Source organism: Melozone crissalis, unplaced genomic scaffold (genome assembly GCF_028551555.1).
Source record: "Melozone crissalis strain CALT ecotype California unplaced genomic scaffold, PUWL_Pcris_2 ptg000033l_1, whole genome shotgun sequence".
Taxonomy (NCBI): Eukaryota; Metazoa; Chordata; class Aves; order Passeriformes; family Passerellidae; genus Melozone; species Melozone crissalis.
Window position 1 is genome coordinate 16,159,021 of NW_026535811.1, and position 18,156 is coordinate 16,177,176.

The 18,156-nt window shown below is 40.7% G+C and overlaps 1 protein-coding gene across 1 annotated transcript in view; it reads left to right on the forward strand.

The window, feature by feature from the left end:
* The first annotated feature begins 521 nt into the window (after positions 1 to 521).
* Positions 522 to 18,156, forward strand: part of BMAL2 (basic helix-loop-helix ARNT like 2) — a 31,822-nt gene continuing 14,187 nt past the window's right edge. The window contains 8 exon segments of the mRNA XM_054281910.1: positions 522 to 557; positions 559 to 646; positions 649 to 762; positions 8,957 to 9,104; positions 10,948 to 10,983; positions 13,745 to 13,783; positions 16,231 to 16,388; positions 18,060 to 18,139. Coding sequence (XP_054137885.1) covers positions 552 to 557; positions 559 to 646; positions 649 to 762; positions 8,957 to 9,104; positions 10,948 to 10,983; positions 13,745 to 13,783; positions 16,231 to 16,388; positions 18,060 to 18,139 — 669 coding nt within the window. The 5' untranslated portion in view covers positions 522 to 551.

Here is an 18,156-nt window from a genome sequence, read left to right on the forward strand (position 1 = left end):
CAGGGTGCCAGCCCAAGTGTTGCAAAATGGGGAACACGTCAAGATTATCTTAAGTCAGGATATTCTTTCATGTAAGATCTTTGTATATTTCCAAGCCTAACCAGCAAGAATGGAGATCTAACCAGTGGAAGAGGCAGCTGCCAGCATCCCTTACTCAAGGACATCCTGGAACTAACATATTTTAAGGATGTAGTAAATCCGTGCTGATGTATGTCTGTGTATACATTGCTAACTCGGCAAAATACTCCAGGTCCATCACGTCTATATGTTGCTGTGCTTGGAAACTTTGAATTTCCTTATATAAATAACGGCATGAAAAGCCGGGCGGTAGTGCTTTATTTGCGGTGTCACCACAGAGCACCCAGGCTTGTGCAGCTCTGCCATAAGTCATCGCTGTGTCTCCCGAGCAGTTACTGCACTTGTCCCTGCAGCCCTGGGCTCGCCGCACGCCGCGGACCGAGCCCGACCAGCGGGGCCGCCGCGACGGCAGCGCGGCGGCGCCGCCACGGCCGCACATCTCGCGAGAGGCGGCGCGGGGCCGGGGCGGGAACATGGCGGGGCGGGGGCGCTGAGGGGCGGCTGGCGGGGCAGCCCGCGGTCCCTCCCCGGCGCCGGCGGCTCCTCCTCTGCTCACCTCAGCTCACCCCCTGCATGCCGGCGGTGCCGGGGGCGCTGTGGAGCGGGGCACGGGGCCGCCCGCCATGGCCGAAGCAGGAGCGGGAAGCGCCGAGGGCGCCGAGGAGGAGCGGCGGGCGGCGGAAGGTGGGAGCGGGTCCGCCCGAGGAGCGGGCGGTGCGCGCCCCGTCCCCCTCGCCCCTGCCGCGCGTAGCTCCGTGCGTGGGGGGCGATGGCGGGCGCCGTGTGTGGGGTGTGTCTGCCTGTTTGTGTCTGTCTGTCTGTCTGTCCGGCCGCCCGCCTCGGTGATGTGGCACGGGCGGGTGTTGTTGTGGGGCTGGTGCCCGTGGGGCAGTGCCGTCCTTCCGTGAGGGCGCTCGGGGCCGCTCCTGTGCCCGGTGCCGCTCCGGGGCCGCTCGCGTTTGTGGCTCATTCCCGCTGGGCGCTCCTGGCTCGCTGCTCCCGCTCGGTGGAGTTCAGTGGAGGTACCTGGAGCGCCCACACGGAAACAGGATCACGGAATGGGGTTGGAAAAGAGCTCTGGAGATGGTCTAGTCCACCCCCCTGCCCAGGCAGGGTCACCTGCAGCAGGTGACACAGGAGCGTGTCCCGCTGGTTGGAATGTCCCCGGAGAGGGAGACTCCAGCCCCTCCCTGGGCAGCTGTTCAGGGCTCTGCCACCCTCAGTGTGCAGAAGTTCTTCCTCAGGCTGAGCTTCTTGTGTTCAGTTTGTCCATTGCTCCTTGTCCTGTCCCTGGGCAGCGCTGACAAGAGCCTGGCACCGTCCCCTTGGCATCCGCCTGTGTAATGGTCACTGTGCTGTACTGCTGTGACAGATGTGCCATCATACTGATGCCATGTGCGCTAAAAATCTGGGGGCTTTCGGGTTGTTTTTTTTTTTTTTAACTAAGTTTGTAGTTCTCTGTTTCTGGTACACACGTAGCCTTGCATTCCTAAAATTCTAGTTTTAGATTTTTTTTTTTTTTTGGTGGGTAAACATGATTTAGTATTTTAGGTACAGTGATTCTGACTTTTCTCTGTGTGTGTATGTGTGCCCACGCTTGTATGGCGACCAAGGTTTGATCTTTCCATGTTTTTAATCATAAGTTTCTGCTACTAAATCAAGGCTGGTTGTAAACTACCAGCTGCTGCTCGTGTTCCTGCTTGGAAACGAGTGGAAGGGAGCGTTTTGCACGGAGTGTGGGGAAACACAAATGCTCCGATCCCTCCTGAGCCATCACTGCAGCTCTGTGTAGTTAGCACCAATTCTTATAGGTTTAGTAGTTGTTTTCTAAATGCCTCTTGGGTTGTGTGTGCTTTAATGTATGTGGGGATCCTTGTTGTCTTAAATCTTTGACGTTTTTCTGTCTGGGCTGCTTGATTGTTTAAATACTGTTGTAAAATTCTGTGGCAAATGTAGTGTTTGAACACAAAGTGGTGGTGCAGGGGTTTATTTTTTGGTAGCGTTTTTGCAGTCTGCTCAACTGTGCTTAAAACTTAAGATACATTGTTTCTATACCGTGCATATACTGAGAGGCGAGGAAGTCATCAAAATGAAGAAAGCTCCAAATGCACAGGCATTTCCATTTACAAGTAGATTTGGGAAATCAGTGAACCATAGGCTTTCATGTTTTATTGTGAGATTAGCCCCCATCCCTGCTTTCTTCTGCTGCCTATGTTTATACCTGTTCTTTTAGTGGATTTTAAAGAAACAAATGTTGGGTTTCTTTGTTTTTAAGACAAAAGTATCTAAATTGTTTGTGGGATATGGCTACACTAAACTTACCTGCTTAGTAGTTTTTAGGGTGGGTTTTTTTCTTTTCACTTGAATGTACACCTTATTGTTGGTACATTTGCACAGTATGAAAAACAAACTCTAAACTCAAACTCTAACTCTTGGACGTTTCACATCCAAGAATCAAATTCATTGTAAGAAGAAATAATTTGTTGAGTGATTTTGGAAGTGAATAATTGTGAACTTTTGAAAATTCCCTGGTTGGACTGCAGGGCCAGCTAAAACCATGGAAGTTCTGCAGCTCACTTGATAGGACTCAGCATTTTGCAAACGTATGATTCCAAAACTTACAAGAAAACAACTGTCCACTATTTTTCAAGGAGTATATAACTGGAGAGGGTTTGTGGTTTGCTTTTTGTTTGTTGGTTGTTTTTCCCAGACATGAGCTATGATATATGAGACTCCCGATTCCTATCAGTGCTTTCTACCTGGTGCGAACATGCAAGTGCCTGGGAAAGCAGGGAGCCCTTTCCAGGCCTTGGGGAGGATCTTTCCAGTAGCTGCCTCCTGCCTTCTTTTATTTTTTAATACACTGATAGATTTGGCCAAATATTTTGTGTTTGGGATCTGTTAAGTGAATGTGTCATTTAAGTGGTAAGTCGTGATTTTCACTGCTTCTCTTCCAGGTGATGAAAATGAGTAAAAATAGATGCAGAGAGCAATCAGTTGCCTGTGTTATTATTTGATTTAAATGTATGTAATTCAGAGTGTTTTAATTTTTTCCTTTTTTCATTTTGTGAGATTAAAACCAAATCCAATGTTCTTAACGTAGAAGAGTTTATTCTCTGGATAGTGTTGTTCATAAGATGCTTTCATTGCTAAATTCTCTGTATCTTGCTCCTGCATTGCACATGGTTATAAAATTTGAGGAAAGAATAAGCTGCTTTAGTCCATACATTTCTCCTGTCTTCAGAGCTTCATTCCAAAGATTGTTATCCCAGCTTTCAATATGAGGTACTGCAGGTGATGAGCTTGATGCCAGACTTGCTGTAAGTAAGTTTGAAAATGCTTTTCATGGCCTGTTTTAAAGGTCTAAAATAAATAAATACAAAGAATTTTTTAGTGTAGCTCTCAGCTATGTGTAGAAAATACAGTTCTTTGTTGTACAGGTGTCCAGATGTGCAGGACCTTAAGCTGATGTCCCAGCACCTGTAACTTTCTTTCTCACACACTCCTGTAGGTGTGCAGGCTGTGTGTGGCACTGTCACACTCTCTAATGAGTATCTGCAGCAAGAATTCACTAAAATAAATTAAAAGTTTAGGATTTAACTCCATAGTAAAATAAAACAATTGACATGGTGTGGAGTTATTTGCCTGTCAGTGTGAAGCCATTCCCCCATTCCCCCTTGTCCAGAGTCTCTCTCCCTCTTTCCTGTGGGCTCCCATCAGGCACTGCAAGGCCACAGTGAGGTCACCCCAAAGCCTTCTCTTCTCCAGGCTGCACCATCCCAATTCCCTCAGCCTTTCCTCCCAGCAGAGCTGCTTTATCTCACATCTTAAAAAAAACCCCCAACAAACTAAACCCAAACAAGCAAAAAAACCCCACAAAACCTCCAGGAAAACCCCAGCTGACCAACCAAAAACCAAACAAGCAAACAAACAAAAACAAAACCACACCAAAAAACTAAGTTATTTGTGAGAGAACTTTACAGTCTAAAAGGAACTGCTCTGGCTGGGCTGCACAACCCTCAGGTGCCACTTCACACTGGCTTACACCAGAATTTGGAGTTCTTTAAACAGAGCTCAGATTCCTGGCTGGAGGGTTTTGTGCATAACACATACACACCTTTGGAAAATACACATTTTAGTAGTCTGTGGTATTTGCGATCTTAGAAATCTGAATTCAAAGCAGCCTCTTTCTTCTCCTTTCCTTTGAAAGTGTTTAAAATTAGGAAGCTGGGTTAAAAATTCCTTATTTTTGGAAAGGTTGTGCCAGTGTTAACACATTATTAATTTAGTTAGCTGCAGAGCTACCACATTTCTCCAAGTCTCGCTTATTCCCAGACTATGGGAAGTGTCACCATAAGCTTTATAAATGTACTTCTTTAATGATATTTTATTTCAAGCCCATTTTAGTGTAATATCTCGGTAGCTGAATTTGGATGTTCTTTTTTAAACTGGCTAATAAATGAGGGCTGACTGACAGCTCCTTTAATTAATTTATTAATTTATTAATACTACATGACTTGTGTCTTCCTGCTAATTTTGGAGTGCTAATGTGTATCCTGCAAACCTAGACAGAAAAGCTAATCCTGCTTGGGGTGGGTGGTCTTGAGGTAGTGCATAATTAGGCCAATAATTTGGAAAGCCTGTCTTGGGCTTGGACTTGTTGCATGTGGTACAAACAGGTGCTGTCTGTGGCTCTGGTGTTAAATAATTGTGTGATATTTCTGTGCTTGGGGTGGGTTTCATCTCACTTATCTTTAGATGTCCAATCTGAGGCAGTTCCTTTGGTCCCTGTGTAATTACTGACTAGAGATAGGCACTCTTGGGCTGTATCTCATCTAACCAACTGGAGGAATCTATTTTAGATTGAGATGAATCACCCTAGAACTGTTTTATTTCATCTAGCCAAATGGAGGAATCTATTCTGGGGAGAGATGAATCACCCTAGAAATGTCTTCCTCCCTCCCAGAGGGACCAGAATGGCTACTTCATTTGTGGACATCATTATTGAATCACATGAATCTCCCTTTTTATGGCTGTTGGAGTTTGGCCATAAACCTTTTCTTAAAGCCGGTGTTTGCTTAGGAATTGAAAACCTTGAAACTGTTGGTCGTGAAAACAGCTCAGGAATGTGGCACAGGATTAGAAAATATTATTGTCAGTAATTGTAGAAATGTGGAGTCTCCCAAGCCTTGTTTCTCAATGCATTGCATGGGACTGACACAGAAACTTTGCTGACACAGGAATGTGGCTGATTTGGTTTGTCTTTGTATCTCCCCCCAAAATGCAGTTTTCTGCAGCTCCTTGGCAGTTGTTCCCTTCTTTGCCAGCCCCTTGGGGAATCCAATTATTTATTTTCCACAAGAGTAGGGGATGCTCTTGTTATGAGAAATATGTATTGATAACCATCCCTTAAATACTTTGTTTTCTCACTTATGAAATACACTAAAATGAGTGTTCAACAAACATTTTTTTCATTTCACATACACTTACTGGGAAGGAGCTTTTTTTCATATGTGTTTGTACTGTTTGGATGGTCTTTGCTTTTTCACAGAGGGAGTAATTCCAGTGAAGGAATTCCTGTATTATTCTCATTATTTTAATCTGTCCCAATGTGCATAAAAGGCTTTAAAAATATTTTTGATTTGTAATATAGATAAGCACATAGGCTTAATGCTGAGAGAAAGACATAGGTTATAATAGACATGTATTGGAGGAACTGTTCACTTGCCATTAAAATCTGGTTATCAGTATTCCAGGGCATTAGCAATGGAATGAACAGTAAAAATGTCATTTCTCAGCTGGAATTTTATTTGGCTTGCAAACCAGACTAGTGTGAATAACAGCCTTTAGTGTGGTCAAACATAACATCTCTAGTTGACTTAAACTGTTTCTAGTGGTTTTAGAATTCACTAATGATTTTGGTTTTATAGAAACATCAACTTGTTATAAAGATTGGTCTTTCTGGGTATTATTTCTCACAAAGCAAGCGGGCTATGAAATTGGGAATTATTTCAGTTTGCTTCATGTGTGTTTGGAGGTGTTTGTTGTGATGCCAGTAGTATGAAAATATTCACCAAAAATGCAAGTCTAAGAAATTCAGCCAGGTGCTCAAATGACAAGTAAAAATCCAACTTTTTCTGATCATAGAAGCCCATCCTGGTTATTGGGGTACATTCTAGACCATTGTTTTTGTGAACCTAAAGATTGTTATATTCATTATTCAGCTCTCTCAAAGTGGTGTGGCAGAGAGGGAGAGAAATCATTCAGCACAGCCTACACAAGGTTGGGACACTCCAGGGACAGAGTGAGCACCCTGGAATCACCCAGTATCATAGTGATGGCTCTTATGGAGCCCTCAGAGATTATTTTCCATCACCCTTCCTGACTTTTCAAAGCTGCCTTGGCTTTTGGAGCTGTTTCTGCCCATTTCTTGCTTAGTGAGCGATAGGTACGAAAAAGATTTGTTCACTTCTGTTCAACTCCACATAATCACTGTTCAGCTATGCTTGGTTGTTCTGAAGCTTTAAATTTATTTATTTCTCTGTTAATTTTCTTTTGCATTGTTGGTGGGGGTTTGGGTTTGATTCATGGGCTTTTAAGTATATATACATATATACGTATGTATATAAAGACTGCATGCCGAGCATGTCAGGGATCAGTACAGATTCTTAACCTTACATTTTTGTCCAAGATCAGCCACCCATCGTACTGGCATTTAGTTTGTCCCAGGGATAGTGTTAAGGATTCAATTTATCACCTAATAATTGTAGTGTGGAAGTTCTTCATAGGTCACTGTTACTGGTAATCTGAATATATTTTGTTTTCTCGCTTAAGAATAATGAAAATGGGTGTTGTTAGTAAAGGTAGAAGAGATAAGTGCAGTATTCAGAAATTGTTGCTTGGGTGTGAGGAAAAAAACCTGGTTGTTTAATAATATTGAAGAGAAATTGGAAAACCTGTAAAAGTGGCCTTGGATTTTGTTCCTTTAAAGGGAAGTGTTTGGAAAGCAGGCTGGCCATCTGTGTGCAGAGCAGTATTTAGGTCAGTGGGTCTGTGCTGTCCTGCTTTGTTCCAGGACGAAGGGATCTGTTGTGCTGAAGGCATTCTGCTCCTGGAACCATGTAGGTTGCTGCTTAGTAAGTACATTTTTATGAATATTCATCCAGACTGATTGTACTTCAATAGCTTAATCAGGAATTATAAGATGCTCTGACCTGGGCAAATTAAAACTGCTCCTTTTAAAAAACAGTCCCTTTGCATCTGTCAGCATTTTTTTGTTTGTTTTGGAATTGTGTTAATAACAGAAATAGAAGATGAAACTTTTAAGGAGACTCATCATAAAAATATTTCAGACATCTATCACTGTCTTATAGAAATACTTATAGTATTTATAATGTAATTTCTTTAATATATTTTTAATATCCCTAATTTGAATGTGATGTGCATTTGAAATAACTAGATTTTCTTGGTGTCACAGATGTCCAAAAGTTGTCACATATTTGTCAAGTATTTGTTGATTCTTTGTTTCTATCTCTTTTTTCTGAAACTTCCTGTGTGACTTAATGAGTTAAAGAGCTTTCTAAAATAAAACAGGGGCTGACTTTGTGTTGTCTGATTTGATAGAGAGAGGATTAGTGGAAGACCAGGCAAGCTGTTGTTGGAGTATTAGCCTATTTTCATTTAACTCTCCAGAGCTGTATTCCAACACCAAATGAAAACCTAGAAGGTCATTTTTCTGATGTGAGATGTGTTTACATCTAAGAGGGGAAAAAAATATCCTTTGTATCATTGTTTTTGCACATTTCTACATTTTTGCAAACAGCACAGATGCTTAAAAAAGAGAGAAGGCTCACAAGAAATTGTCCAGATTTTCTTCTTGCTGGATTTTCAAAGTAATCCTCTTGGTTTTTGCACCCGGCTAGAAGCAGGAGATGCTCACTTCCTTAAACGACATCGCTTCATCTCTCATCTGTCCTCACTGGCACATGGAGCCTGGAGGAGTTCCTGCATTTGTGAAGCAGAGTTAAATCTGGCTCTTTGGCTCTTTGCCTGAACATCAGCTGGGTGATTCTTTGTGATAGCTGCATTGAGACAGAAAAACAGTGTAATAGTGCTCATGTTCCTGGAGACTGCTCTCCTTTCCCACTAGGTTGCTAGGATTGCTTTGGCTGGTGATTTCTCTTCTGTCCTTCCCAGAAACAACAGTTTTCCTTAAGAGGAGAGTTGTGAAGGGAACTTGACAAGTTTTTGAGACTCTTCCAACTTCCATGGCAGATGTTCTGTGTAATTGTGGATTTTATGTCAGGAATATGATTATAGCAAACTTCCATTTTTTGGATATCTCACTTGATTGAAAAACAGTTCACAATGTATTTTTAATTTTCATTTTGTTTGAGCCACAGTATTTTGATCTGCTGACAAATGGCACAGCTGGTGATCTTGCAGCAGGATGTCTGAGGTGGGGGGAACTGAAGTGCAAAGGTTGTGTGAGGGGAGAGCTGTTCTGTATCGCCTTGGTGTGTAGATTACTTCTACACTTACAGACAGGTCACAAGTACAAATTTTGGCTTCTCTGAAGAACAAAGAAAGAAAACTTCTGTTCAAATGCCATAGTCAGCAGTGGGGAATGAAAAAGTCAGAGCTGCAGCAGAACCATTGTGGAGTTTTCAACATTGGGCAGTTTTTATGGTGAGATCATTGCAGCTCTGTGGGAAGGTGTGCGCTCTTTGCTGGCCTTGGCTTGCGGCAGCGCAGCCTTGGCTGTTTGTGTCAGAGGCACAGAGCCACGCACAGACAGCTTTTAGTGCCGGTGAGGATGAGGGTGGGTGCAGCGTGCTGCAGCTCCTGCTGGACACTGAGCCTTTATTCTCGCTGCCAGACCAGTTCTCAGCGGATGGGAGCCCGTGCGTGGCCTGCGGAGGGCCCGGCCTCATGAACCCCGCCCCCAAGGCTGCCAGCAGCGCGGCTTTCAGTGCTGCCCTGCCTGACATCCCCAGGAAGCGCAAGGGGAGTGATTCTGACAACCAGTAAGTGAATCGAATCTCCGTGTCTCAACCTGAGACATTCGTCTCTTGTTTGTGCAACATGGTCGCTGTCTTTCCTTTTCCTCTTCCTCCCTCCCTTCTAATCCTCTTTCCTTTGTTCATTACCATTACATTTACAGTGTCTTCCAAATGTGTTCTTTGACAGTCCCCAATTATTAAAAATAGATAAAGTAATCCTTAAATCCAAGGGATATATGGAGGATTCTGTAATGCCATTTCCTGGCCTGAAGTGTGTGGATAATGTGCCTCTAATGCTGAAATTTCAATCCTAATTTTTAGAGGTTTTTTTCTCCTTCTTTGCCTACTAGTAAAAGCAAGTTCTTAATGTGAAAAATGCATGTATTTTATGGTTGGCTTTTCGCAAATATTAAAATGAATATAATATGTGTTGTGTTAGAAAATAATGCTCCATTAATTTTCTTAAGTACTGTGTTAAATATAGTTTTAGGTTATAAACATTGTTAAAATAGAAACTATGCTATGTAGGATGTTTTATTTAAAAGAAAGGACTCGCAGCGAGATAGCAGCCATAGGACACCTAAATCTTTCAGAGAAAAAGAATTTATGGCCTTCTTATCAGAAGAAACAAACTTCTTCCCGCCTCGAAGGCACTATTAGGATTAGAGGGGAGAAGTTGATGAAGACCAGACAGAATCCTGTGTTTGAATGGAATTTATGCATCATGTATGAGGTGTATGAATGTGCAGCAGGCTGTTGCTTTTAAGGGTTAATCCTCTGTTAACGGGAGTCCTTTATCGGGCTCGTGCTGCCCAGAAAAAGGTACCCGGACATCCGTAATTCTTTGTTTCTATTGTCTCATATTGTCCTAATTCAATTTGTCCAAATTGTTATTACTCTAATTGTGTTACTATTTTTATAATCATTTTATTGCTATTAAACTTTTATAATTTTAAAAACAAGTGATTGGCGTTTTTCACATTAAGTTGTTTGAAGTTTCCCAGGCACATACTAGAATTTTACCTTCAAGCATGAGACAAGATTACTGATTGAATTGTTTAATCTAGAACTGCTGCTTCAGTGACCAGAGCAGCCATTTCCTTAAATGTGGTGACAGACCTGTGACCTAAAAATGGGGACTGTCCTCTTGTAGTGCTCATTCTTTTCAAGTGGGTCATACCTGACTGCTGAGGGGACACTGTCAACAGTTTTATCCTGTTCTATAACTGTCAAAAAGATGCCAGTTAACCAAGTGATATGCTCAAAGTTGTGTAAATCAGGCAGAAGTAAGGGACACAAGGTGCAGGTGTAGTGCACTATAACTGTCTCTGAACTAGTGCAAAATATCCATGTTTAAAAAGGTGGGGAATAGGAGATGTACATGTATTTGTGATTATTAAAGCTCTTTAATCATTGCTTCTCCCATACGTAGTCCATTGGTCTGCAGTAGCTGTACTGTGGGTGTTGATGCAATTGCCAATTTGGAGATTCAAGTGTGATGTGTGGATAACTGAAAACTCCAGCAATATGTTAGTTTCTGGGGAAGAAAAAATAGTCTCCATTCTTTTTCAGTATCACTTTTTGATTTTTATCTGCTCAGTAAAAGTGTTGATTTCTTGGTAATGTTCCCCTGAGGTTTGAATCTCTCAGATAAAAAAAATAATTGTCCAAGTTGAAAAATCAATTGAAAAAGTACTGGCTAATAAGAATTAGTAATTAGATTCTGGGACTAATGATCTTGCTGAAAATAACCAATCAAGTGGAGTTACCTTTACAATTTTTCTGTGACTTAGGTTTTTTGGGTCTATCAAGTCATCTTGTTGTGCTTCAAACTTCATTTTACTTACTTTGTGATCTGTTTCTGCAGGGATACAGTTGAAGTTGATGGTGATCCTCAGAAAAGGTATTTTTTATGAATAAATCCATTTCTATTTTGAGTTCTGTGAACTTGTCACACTTTGCTGTTTGCCTAGATGAGCTGTGGGGTTCCTTGAGGAGTGCTTCATCCCAGGGCAGGTCTGTGTACAGCACAAGGGGATAAACATTGGGTTAAGGAACAGGATGGACAGGCTCATTCAATGTTAAGGGTTCCTGATAGTTCTTTCTAAGATGATGCTCTTACCAAACTTGTTAGTATTGAAGTTTAGAATGGGAAGGAGTGAAAAGTGCCAGTTCAATAAGAGCACTTAGGGAGGCAAAGGAAATATTCTCATATTCTTCCAGGATTGATGAATGTAAACATTTTTGTTAGTTGTTACCTTTGAAGGTGCTTTTAAAATTACAACTATAATAACTGTGTTAAAATAATGCTGTTACAAGGGGGCTATGCAGCATAAGCAAATCCTTTGTGGAATATATCTGCCAGGAGGGTTGTTAATTACATGGCTACTTTGTTGCATTTTCTTTTTCTGTATCTGGAAAAGGTACCCTACTTGGGTAATATTTGTTTGTAAGTAGCCATGCAGTGTTTTTATAGAATAAACTGTTTCCCTTGGAAGGGACCTACAATGATCATCCACTCCACCACCCTGAGCACTTCAGGCTGACCAAAGGTTAAGGCACATTGTAAAGGGCATTGTCCAAATGCCTCTTCAACACTGACAGACCTGGGGCATTGACCACCTCTCCAGGAAGCCTGTTCCAGTCTTTCCCCACCTTCTTGGTACAGAAATGCTTCCTAATGTCCAGTCTAGACCTCCCCTGCACAACTTTTAAACCATTCCCTTGTGTCCTGTCCTTGGGTACCTGGGAGAAGAGCTCAGCACCTCTCTGTGCACTTTCCCTCCTCAGGAACCTGCAGAGAGCAAGGAGATGGCTTCAGCCTCCTTCTCTCCAAACTGGACAAACCAGGAGTCCTTGGCCACTCCCCACAGGACATTCCTTCTATCCCTTTCAGCAGCTTTGTTGCCTTTCTCTGAATTCCTTCAGGGACCTTCCCATCTTCACCAAACATCTTCTCACATTTTGGGGCCCAGAAGTGCCCACAATATTCCAGGTGAAGGCACAGCAGGACAATCTCCTCTTTGCCCATCTGGTGTTTGATGTGCTTTGCCCTCTGACTGCCTTGAACTGGGCCTGCTGTCAGCCAGCACCTCCAGGTCCCTTTCTGCAGGGAAGTCACTCTTTGGCACATAGCCTAAAGGGGAGTGTAAAAATCTTTCTTTGGGGTTAAATTGGTTGTTTCTTCGTGGATTTTTTCCATGGTGCTCATCATGGAAAGCGTGACTAAAAAACCTCCTTTTCTGCCTTTAAAATATTTGCTTCCATTTTAGAAGAAATGGGGAACTATATTTAATAATTCAATTGAGAAAGTAGAGAAAAGCTGGTGTTCTTCATTTTTACTGATTGCTACCCATCCTTTATAGTACCAATTAAATATTCCCACAATATAGCCACAAAGTAGAATTTCACCCTCTGTTCATGTAGTCAAGGTGGTTTTAATTTAGCTATTCATATCAGCAACACCACAGCTGTTAGGACAGAGGCTATAAAAATCCATTGAAGGCTAGGACTAATTGCTTGAACAGCAGATTTGTGCTAGATTTTTTTCCCCAAGTGGAGCTCCTGAGGGAGAAGGAAAGTTAATTAATAGGGCACATGCTGCACTGCAGCTGGTCTGGCTCCTCCTTACCTCTTCCCTTATGGTCAGAGAATGTAAATTCTGTTGGAATTCACAGTATATAGATATTTCTGGTAAGTTTATTTTAAAATGGAAGGACAATATTAGTTATTGCTAACTTGTCTAAATCTGAAACAATTTCAGTGAATGAAAGTCTTGGGGTGTTGTGAGCCAAAGCTCCTCTTGTGTTTGGGTTTCTCAGACTGTCTAGAAGATTGCTGGGTTCCAGTGAAATCCCAGATTCTGCCTTGTTAGTTTGGCTTCAGGATCCTCACTGGGTTCAGTGCTCAGTTGCAGGTGGCAGCAGCTTTTGGCACCTTTCCTGAAGCTGTAATCCCCAAGGATCCTCCTGCTTCTCTTTCCTTGTGGGAGACACCTGCTGCCTGCTTGGCCTCTCCTCTTGATTCTCATGGTACCAAGGCCATGAATTCTTCACAAAGAGTGTGGGGAACAGTGCAGTGGGCATAGGGAAAGAAAAGCTCATTGCCTTGTTTGAATCATCCTTTATAGTTTCCTGTTAGAGAGTGTTTATTGTGCTGCAGACACTTAAGACTGTGTTTCATTCACAGTTTTATTACTTTATGACTTCCCAGTCATTGCTGTAGGGTATGGGAAATAGCTTAGATTTTTTGGTTTTTTAATATAATTTAGGATTGCTTATTTTATAACTTGACAATAAGATATGAGAAATAAAAACATACATTTTTATCTTATAAAACTTTAAACAAAAAAATAAAATCAAGGCTAGTCTGAAGTTATTTGAGTGTTCCAGTAATGTTGTTGTCTCCAGAGTAAAAAAAGCCCCATAATTATGAACTATCCCTTTAATATGTTCACACAACTGTGAATATTGCCAGTTGTGCTCTGGTCCCTTACTGTTATGCATCACTTGCTAGGTCAGTTATGCTTGAGAGATTTTGTGGGTTTGCTTTTGCTGGAGCTGCAGTAATTTTGTAGCATTTTTCTATCTTCTGGAATTTGTGGGAGGAAAGAAGTGCCTAGTATTAAATATGTAATGTAAAACTCTGTACCTTGTTTTTTCTAGGAGTGAAGATGAAGAACATGTTAAAGTAAAAGACTTCAGGTACTCATTTTCAATAGAAATATGTTTTGCTAGTGAAGACTGAAATTCAGTAGTAAAATATAAGTAAAATAGTAGTAAATAGTAAAATATGAGTTTGTGGATAACATTCATTAAAACTTTATCAAACGTTTAACAGTAAGTTTTTCCTTGCTAAATGTATAGTAATTTTTAAAGTCTCCTTGAGGATTTTATTTGCTAATAATTTTGGTAAAAGTTGCTGCAGGATATCTCAGTTGGTTTAGCAAAAACATGAGGTTGAAGTTTTTAAAGTGAGAATTAAATGCAGTACACTCAAGTCGTGTAAGGAGCTGATCCTTCATCTGTATGAATTTGAGATTTGTTTTTTCTAGATTTGTCTGCTTCTGGAGGTATTTGGAATTTGTTCCACATGGAAATGGTTTTGGCTAAAGCACAACAAAGATTTCTTGTTCTAGAACAAGCTTTTGTGTAGGGAATTATTCAAGTTTTGCCATTGAACTTTGAATTCACATAAACTGAAATTCACATAGAGCACTTGCCAGATTTGAAATGTTGTGTGACCACAGTTCAGCCAAACAAATATTTTAAACTACAGACAAACCACGTAGTAAAACCAGAGCTGTGCTGTAAAGTTGATTTAAAAATAAGTCTTTCATTTTTCATGTGAGCAGAGATGTCAAACCAGAAATACATAATCCACTCAGCATGCTGTCAGAAGTATTATTTATATAGTATGCTAGCTAGTAATTATGAAGTGTTCCTGTAATTGAAACAAAATTAAAGAAACTAAAGTGTTCCAAGATATATTTACAATTTCACTTCAAAATTATTCTTTCTTCACAGAGTGTCCCAGATTGCTCTCTAACATTGTAGTACATTGCTTTAATGGCTTCTGTGTGGCATTGTTAACTTTTTTCCTGACTTTTTGGTGCATTAGTTGGAGGGAAAAAGAATCAGTACAAAGGTGTCTGGAGGTTTGCTTATCAGTTATCTCCTTCCAGTATTATTTGTCTCTAGCTTATTGTGGAACCTGCTTTTCTCCCTTTGCCTTTGTGGCTGTGGCAAACAACAGAAGCCTTTTTCAATCATTCAGTCATCCCCTGAATTTGTGCACTGACCTGACCAGTTTTTTATAATTCTTTATTGACCTTCAGAGATGTGGAAGGTTGTTCCCTTTCCTGGAATGCATGTATTTGTCTTCCTGAAGTTCACAGTTCAAGGAGCATACCCAGGATATTACTTGATTGTTTTTACCTGACATAAAGGAAGAGTTGAGTGAACCCATAGATGTGAGCATAACTCAAAAAATTAAATCTCATGGAAGGCTTTTGAGAGAGAAAAGCTAAATGCTTGGTAGAATGACCCAGAATTAGTTGTGAGGTGAAGGCTTTATTTTTATTCTTTTTTTTTAAATTAAAATAGTATTCAGGTAGATCTTTAAAACTGTACTTTGCTCTTTCTCAACAGGCCAGGTGTAGTTAGCTTTATTGCCTTTAATAGCTTCCGTTGCCGTATGCCTACAAGGAAAAGTTTTGGAGATCAGTTAACCAAAACTTATTCCTCATTTTGCATAACTATACTACTGTGTCTGGTCTCAATCAGAAAGAAAAATCATCTGGGCTTTAATTGAGTGGCTGGCTTGTCTTCTGGGTGAGGAGGAAGAGAGTGAAGGAAACTTTCCTTGATCTGCTGGAGGGTATTAGAGGGTAGGAGATGGGCTGAAAAGCTGACATAGTGCACTAGAAAGAAGTAAAGAAAAGGTGACCTGAGCTATAAATGCACTTGTGATGTGCAGCCATGTGCCCTAGAAGGAGTTTCCTGATCAAAACTGGCTGAGAAGAGAAGCTCTTTCTGTGGCTGAGTTCTTGACAGGCGTACCGAGAGATGAAACCTGAGACAGCCTTTGTACCACCTTATCAGGAAAGCTTTCTGGGATACTTCTGGTCAATTGCACAAGGCACAACTTGTTTTTTTCAGTTTCCACTCCATCTCTTAGAAGCATGTGGAAAAGTATTGTTTATTGCTGTGGGGTTTCTTAAAAGGCAGCAGAATGAGCACCCTATCTTAGTCACACAGGCCAGACAGAGGTGGGAGCAGGAATGTCTTTCACTGATTCCCAATGACATCAAGACTTCTCTGGGACACACTGAAGTGTCCAAGTCATCACTTGCATGGCAAGGGTCTCAAGAAAGGTTTATGTTTTAGAAGTCTTCATAACCTCTTGTTCCTGCCAAATATAATCAAATTGTTGCTTGGGATATCTCTTCTCCTCAGTATTTCCCATTATTATTGGGACCAATTCATCTTTTTTGAAGTGAATCCAATTCAATTGTCCAATACAAGTAGCATATGAAAAACTGCTTCAGGGCAGTAGTACTGGTGATAGTTCCATTCCCAAAATGAAACTGAGTATTATGGGGACAATCATGTGTCCTACATCACTCTTTCAAAATAATTTTTCTTCTTAGAGAGGCTCACAGTCAGACAGAGAAAAGAAGAAGAGACAAAATGAATAATTTGATAGAGGAATTGTCTGCCATGATACCACAGTGCAATCCCATGGCCCGAAAGCTGGACAAGCTCACAGTGCTACGGATGGCTGTGCAGCACTTGAAGTCTTTAAAAGGTGAGTTTGGGAAACATCATCCTGTAAATCCTTGTTCTAGTAGGAGTTGCTGTGTGTATCTTCCCAGGTTTTAAATAAACCAAGAGTGTTTTATTTTACATTTCCTTACTGTATTTAGTTCCGAGTCTGCTCCTCATTTAAGTGTTCATGTCTGTAGCTGTCAGAACGTAATTTTAAGTTGTTGCTTAGTACAGCAGAAAAAAAGCCACCCTTCAGTTTCTGATATTTCCTGTCTGCTCAGAGCATGCCTTGCTTTTGGGTTACTCCTTGATCCTTTTTAGAAGGTACAGGAGTCAAAAGGAAGGTTGCAAGACAGAAAATAATTTAACAAAATGGTCAGTGAGTTTGATTGCATTAAAGTCTTAAAAACCCTCACATGGTAGATAGTAGCAAGAAACAGAAACTTCTGATAGTCCAGTCAGCTGAGAAAGTTAATAATGGATCTTAGGGAATGCTTTAGTGTGAGGATCAGCCCAGGAAATATTCTTTGCTCTCCTTCTGCTATTGCTAGGTTTTTGGATTTTTTTTTCCCCTCTCCCCCGAAAAAATATATCCAAATAAACTTTGCAATGTGCAACTTGTATCAGCTGCACAGAATATTTAAGTGTTTTGGCACCACTGTTTCAGAATAATAATTTGATCAACTCTAAGCAAAGATCAAAGACCCTCTGCATTGCAAAACCCACTGATTATGAATAAACAGGTCTAAGGAGGACCCAGTTAGTTTTGGGTCAAAGAAGTGTAGAAAATTAATTAAGTTGCTGCCTTGGCAGTAGTAGAATCATAGAAATGGCTCAGGTGTAAAGGGTTTTGAGGTTTTTCTAAAGGACTGAGAGTCTGCATGAAGAAGTCCTGTGAACCAGCAGGAAATAATGTAAACCAGCAGGACAGTAACTGCACTTGCAGTTAAACAAGAAATCTTCAGCTCAAGCATTTGTATTTTAACAACAGGATGTAAACACTGGACTTCACCCAGCACAGTTGTATTTACCTCAAAACAAATGGTTCAAGAGAATACAATATACTATGTGGAATTATAGTACATGATGAAATGGGCTGAAGTGTTCAACTGTTACAAAAAATGTAGCACCAAAAAAATTTAATGGATAAAAGTGTAATGAACAAAAATTAATTTACAGAGCACTTGCCATGGGTGCTAGAACAGTACATGCAGTGAATCAGTCTCACTATATTTAGTGAGACATTCAATTTAACTACAATAGTTTGGCTTTTTGATTGTTAGCTTTATAGTAATACTGAAGCATTATTAATGCCAAAAGATAATTGATAATATTGGAATTATTCTGTTTCAGGAAGGAGAGTTTAGTTAAGAGGTCTGAAATATACCTATGAAATGTTTCTAGAAAATTCACTTCTCCTAATACCATTTCTCTTGCAGTACATTAATGATATCTGAACAGAAGTTTGCTTGGTTTGTGTTAATAAAGGGCAAGAAAAAAAACAGTTATATGTATCTGTTTTCATTACCAGCTATGTTTGAAATCTGTTTTAATTTTATTTTTAGTATTTCTTGAGCCTTGAATTATTTTTTTAATTCAGCTGTTGGGGTCATAGAGAAAAATTCTAAAAGACATAACAAGTATAGCTCTGCTAAAAGTGAGTTTAAAATGTAACTTTTGCCATGATCTCTGTGAATGACCCATTTTCCAGGTTCCAGCAGCTCCTACTCAGAAGTGCGGTATAAACCTTCATTTCTGAAGGATGATGAACTGCGGCAGTTAATCCTGAGGGTGAGTGGAGGGAAACT